The 6,053-nt window shown below is 34.8% G+C and overlaps 1 protein-coding gene across 1 annotated transcript; it reads right to left on the bottom strand.

Annotated features, from left to right (window-relative positions):
• Nucleotides 1-2,003: 2,003 nt before the first annotated feature.
• On the bottom strand, nt 2,004-4,365 carry LOC106382472 (putative E3 ubiquitin-protein ligase XBAT34). The gene is made up of 9 exons (XM_013822496.3): nt 4,098-4,365; nt 3,895-4,009; nt 3,700-3,780; nt 3,501-3,589; nt 3,309-3,400; nt 3,142-3,223; nt 2,871-3,039; nt 2,638-2,723; nt 2,004-2,540 (listed from the first exon to the last, which is right to left on the bottom strand). The coding sequence occupies exons 1-9, from the start codon at nt 4,197-4,199 to the stop codon at nt 2,208-2,210; spliced, it is 1,149 nt and encodes a 382-aa protein (XP_013677950.1). The 5' UTR covers nt 4,200-4,365; the 3' UTR covers nt 2,004-2,207.
• Between the last annotated feature and the right edge of the window lie 1,688 nt (nt 4,366-6,053).

Genomic DNA, 6,053 nt, shown 5'->3' with positions numbered 1-6,053 from the left:
GAATTATGTTAAAAGTAGTTAGTGATCTTCGCATAAGAGCCTTCTGCGACTCTGACTGGGCCGCGTGTCCTCTGACGAGAAGGTCTCTGTCCGCGTTTGTCGTACTGTTGGGAGACTCACCCATCTCGTGGAAGACGAAGAAGCAGGATACAGTATCTCACTCTTCCGCGGAGGCAGAGTACAGGTCAATGGCGGCGACTCTGCGTGAGCTAAAGTGGTTGAAACGGCTTCTTGCGGACATGGGAGTGAAGCATGATGAACCTATGCAGCTTTTCTGTGATAGCAAATCAGCCATATACATCGCTACTAATCCGGTATTCCACGAAAGGACCAAACATATCGAGTCAGACTGTCATAGTGTTTGAGACGCAGTGCAAGATCGGCTAATAACATTACGACATGTTCGGACGACGCAACAACTAGCTGACGTAATGACGAAGGCATTGGGTAGTTCCGCGTTTCATTATCTAATGAACAAGTTGGGAGTTAGAAACTTACACTCACCAACTTGAGGGGGAGTGTTAAGGGTGGTATGGTTAAGTAAAGTCTACTGAACCAAACCGATGAGATAAGTCTCGGGTTGCTGAGATAAGTACAATATATTGGAAGATAATGATGTAAGGGTAGCTGTAGATATAGTAGAATCTCCTTGTAAAGATATGGTGGTCGAGTATATGTATCCTACGTGATCAATGAGAATGACAGACAGTTTACCAAATACACTTTCTCTCTAAGTTTACATTGGAATGTATAATACACTAGGATGAACATTTAAATATTAAAACATTTTAATTTATGCATGAATTTGATATATCTGTTAATTATTTAGTGAATATGTGAAAGTGGTGGTGAATTGTTGGAAATTTAAGTAAATCTTTGCAACCATTTTAGTATTGGTCCTTGGGTTTGATTCTAACATGGCTAGGGCGTCCGCTGTCGTGTTGTCTTCTCCTGGGACCTTTTTTAACTCGAATAAGTGAAATTATGTGGCCAAATCTTGGACGACTTTGAGATATGCATCCCTTCGTTCGTTTTTTGCTTTGTAGTCGCTATGGTTCTTTGCTTTGTAGTCGCTATTGAAATGATTGGCGACGAGTTCTGAGTCACAAAAGCCTAAATGCATTTTGCTATAATTGTTTTCACCAGACGTAATCTGGCAATCAATGCTTCGTATTCAGTTTCATTGTCGATGAAACCCATACATACTCCACCGACGCCAGGTCTTGTATTTGAGGAGGCTCTATTGACATTGAGAATCCAATTCTTTCTAGGAAGAGTTAAATCTTGCTCAAATTCAGGCGGTAGTTCTATAAGAAAATCGACCAGAACCTACAATTGAGCACTTGCTCGGCTTTGGAAACTGATGCCTGGCTAATATCGACTGCCCATTTTTGACTAACTGGCCCAACTGAATTGTGTTTTGCAAAATAGTTATAAGAAGATGATTAGTTAAAATTGCAATTGAATGTGATTAGAAATACAGTTTCAGTTTCCTAGATGAGGAAATGACAGCCTAAGGTTTAGTAAACATGAAAGCGGAGATATACTGCACAAGGTTCACCTATTACAGTTTTTAGTGAAGCTATTTGCCACACTTCTTTTGAAAATGAGCATTAAAAAAAAAAAATGATTAAGATTTTGTGCTGCTTCTCCAGATTGTCTGAAAGGTCATTGATTGCTCAAAAGTCAGTTTTTGAGCTTGTATCATGAGGTTAATATTTATAAAGTACTCAATTTTCTTTTTCAGATTTTGAAAATCCTAAAAGTATATGAACTTTATCATATTTATACTTGTATGGTTTCAGTTATCTTACAAAAAAACATCATAAAGTAAAAAGTAGGAGATAGTTGGGCGCAGAGTCAAGCTGGATAAACTCAAGGATCATTGATTCCAAGAGGAATAGTTGTTGGACTAGGAATCGTTGATTCCTTAGAATGGTCATTTGATGAAGGTTCTTGAAAGACGTTGATTTGCAAGGAATAGCCGTTAACATGAAATCAACTGAAGAAATCCAGGGATTTTATTCAATAATAGATGTCAACGACAATCGTGCACTCAATTAAATAAGAAGATATCAAACAATAACCCAAAACCAACAAAGCCCAAAAAAGAACAAAGACAAGCGATAAATGAGTCGTGAACAAAGCCGGTGGACGGGGACGTGAATGGTGAGATGAGGTGATACATTTTGTCTTCTTTTTATTGTTTAAACATGATATAACTTAATGACCTGATCGATGCTGGCACGACATATAGGACATGCCAATTTCTTGTTTTTGATCTCTTTCAAGCAGGAAATGCATCCAGCGACATGTCCACATGGGACACATGCTGCTTCCGCTGATGCATCCACACAAATCACACACACTCCAGATCCTCCACTACCTTCTCTACTCTCAAATTTTGTAGACGGGAATGATGGATAGTGAACAGAACCGTCTTCTACTTCCACCGCAGCTCTCAGTAGAGGAACTGATGGTGTAAGCTCATTGGAAATGACCTTTTCAGTTGTTTGCAGAAACACTGGATGGTTCATTGGCTGTATAAATTTCCAGTTAGTATCAAATGAGTCAGAGAGATACACAAATAGCAATTATCTTCACTTCCTAAATTGTACCATTATGGCAAAAATATACCTGTGGAGTTCCTTTACATGCCTCACAAAACCAGTTCAGCTGTTTTATGTCACCTTTGGTCGCTGCTGCCAGCTTAAGGCGCATTTCTGGAAAGTTAATATTAATAAAAAAAAATTAGGTGTTCAATTCACTGAAAAGTTTTAAAATGCTGAAGCATCAGTTTAAAGAAGAAAAACTTTCTATGGTTACTAAATATTTTTCAAGCAATAATAGACAAAACTATGTACGCTTACGCCTGTCAACTTGAGCCCAACGCCTCGCGTGAGAAATGTATCCCCTTCTTCTCTGCTTCTTGCGCTTTGAGGAGTTATCAACAATCATCACTGAAGCATCGGACTGATCCGATCTCGGCTCCTCCAACTTGGCTTTCCACAAAGGCATCACCGTTATGGGTTGTGCATCCTAGTTATATATACACATCATAAGAGTTTTATAAGTATAGTGTAATATCAAAACTTAGAAACAAATCATAGTCTCAGAAGAGAAAGAATGGATTTTTAGTACCTCAAGACTAGCATACACAACCAACTCCAACTTCAAAGGCTTTGCAGGGTTTCCTGAACTAGTTGGTACGATAACTACCCATCTGCAAAAACACAAGTCCTAAAGCAGATTCATATTCATGTGCAACAAGAAGAACGATAAGAAACAAAAACAAAATGGTTACTCACACTCTTCTTGAAAGAAGCTGAGGAGAAAATAATTCCTGAAAGCTGGTGCCATAAAATTGACGCATCCAGCCAGAGAACAAGCAGATGTGACTCTGCATAATCAAACAACTTAAAGAGTTATAAATCATGAAAATGTGTCATGTTGTTTAATCATCTATTGTATAAAATATGATATAGGTGTTACTAGCATACCTCGATTGCGCGTACGACATCGCAGTGACCGTTATCCCTAGCAACATCGAGAGGTGTCTGAAAGTCGTCATTCAAAGCCAATGGATTTGCTGCGAGAAGAAAAAACCATCAGGTAAATGTAAATGAAACACCATAAATAGACTACTTAAAGAACTTTTCTGTCGGAAAAATTGGCAAGAAAGAGATTAAAAAAACTCACCACCGTGAGAAAGAAGTAACTTAACCGTGTTTTCAAGACCTCTTTTTGCAGCATGGTGCAGAGGAGTCCCTGCATTGCAACCTGATACCAACAAAATTAAAATAAAAACTCTTCAAAACATAAAAGAGAAAAATGGGGGAAGTAAGAAGATTATTGATTCTTGATCTTGATAATAATAATAATAATAATAATTACCGGAATGATAAGCATTGACATTGGAACCCAACTCGAGCAGAGTTTCTGCTACATCATATAGCTTTGCTTTAGCACAAGCTAAGATTAATGGCGTTCTTCCTTCTTTATCAGACCACTACATCCAAAACACACATTCAGTTTAATGGCGTTCTTCCTTCTTTACAAGTATAAATATGAGAGGATGGAGTAGAAAGATGAAAAACCTCGAGTCCTGCACCTTCATGGCGAAGGGATCTGATACCTTCGACATCGTTCTGACTAACTTGTTGAGATAGTACCTCGTCTTTAAACTGTTGTTGCCCCATTTACTCAAGAATTTGGTTTAAATCAAGATGATTAAACTGCGAAGATAGTGAAATATATATATAGAAGAATTCTTTGAAAAGAACAAATATGAAGAGATACATCAAAGGAAACTACTAAGGAAACATCAAGGACTTTCCTCATTTTCTTTTCTCTTTTTCTAAACGATGAAGAGTCCGAGAAAGTAACGAGTTGACTCAGGACAAAATGATAAACTTTTTTAAAGTAAAAAAACGATAGGACTTCCAGTCCGTGTTTTGGATAAGGTTATTCGACTTTCAAATTGTTCGGTAAGAAATAGTTACCAGATTAAAACCACAATTTGATTTTTCTAGTTTATTCTTTTTCAATTAAACTTGAATAAATCATAACTACAAGTTTACGGTTTGTCTAAATTTTAGTTATATAAAATTGAGTTTTAGTTTGGTTGTAAGTAAATAATCCATTATATACTAAAGGGCAAATCGCAAGGCGAATCAAATATTGACGCGTAGTAAAAATATAAAAAAAATCAAAAATAAATTTAATTTGCTTTCCTCATCTCCTATTTTTTCTCCAACTTCTAATCTTTAACTACCAAAAAAACAACCGATTGAACATCTCCTATTTTCTGATTTCAGCCATATAAATTATTGTAAAAAATATATAATGTAAATAACATAAAGCATCATCACGTCACAGAAACTTAGAAAATAAAATGATGTATTAACACCATATTCATAAAATAAAAAACTAACGAAGAATTAACACATCGATATGTTTACATCTCCACTAGCGTAGATTTCATTTCACTTCATCTATAAAACAAAAGATCATATTATATGTTTATAATTTAACTACTCACGTGCATATATAACAAAATGACTAATTGTATTAGAATTTATTTGTAATCATCATCATTATTTCTATGCACAAAAAGATAAATAAAAACTATTATAGAAGAATTTAAATATAAATGAGACAAATTTGAAATTGAAGAAAAATGAACAGAACAATTTCTTACGGTCATAATTTTTTCAGCTTTCTTCAACATTAGATATTTTACCCACGTTCTTTTTTATCCAAAAACCTAACTTCCTTTATTTCTCAAGTAACCACTAGCACACAACAAGGAATGGATTTGATAATTCCCTTTCATTTTAACCGTTTCATCTGCTATATATCTTTTAGTTTAACAGTTTTCTTATATTTTCTCTCTTTCTCCAACGTTTCATATCTCTCTCTCTTTTTTTTTGAGTTTTCAGTGAAACAAAAAAACTGATACAAGTTTAAGATATCTACTTATAATTAGAATGATTCTTCTCTTCTTCTCAAATAAATAATCTCTTGACTCTTAGTTTATATTTTAGGTTGAATATCCCATTGGAATAGATTCCTATCTCTCAGTTTATTTTTTCAGAAAGAAGAAACAAATTAGAGCTCTGCTATCCCGGATTTAAGAGTAATATCCCAAACATAAACATTAAGCTGTCCTTAGGATGGAAGAATTCTTTGTGGATGAAAAGGTACGTTTGAATTAAAGTTATAATTTCTAAAAGTGTAGTAGATTAATGCATAATTTTAATTTGATAGGGAGATAAGGACTTAGGGAACTCGTGTGATAAGAGAAACCAGAAAGTCTCACTTCTACTGTCTAGAAGAAGATATATCTTGATAAGACTAATTTTTATGTGTTTTATTTTTATATAAATATGTTGGTATTATCTTTGTTTTTCACTTTCCGATCAATATATACATTTTTTAATTATTTATGTATATACTGTTACCAAATTTGTGGCTTTTTAGAACAAAAATGTTATAATAATGAAGATCAAGAAATGTAAAAGATACAACAAAAGAGATAAAAAGTAGGAGAA

This window comes from Brassica napus, chromosome C6 (genome assembly GCF_020379485.1).
Source record: "Brassica napus cultivar Da-Ae chromosome C6, Da-Ae, whole genome shotgun sequence".
NCBI classification, from domain to species: domain Eukaryota; kingdom Viridiplantae; phylum Streptophyta; class Magnoliopsida; order Brassicales; family Brassicaceae; genus Brassica; species Brassica napus.
This window is presented reverse-complemented; position numbering and strand designations above follow the sequence as displayed.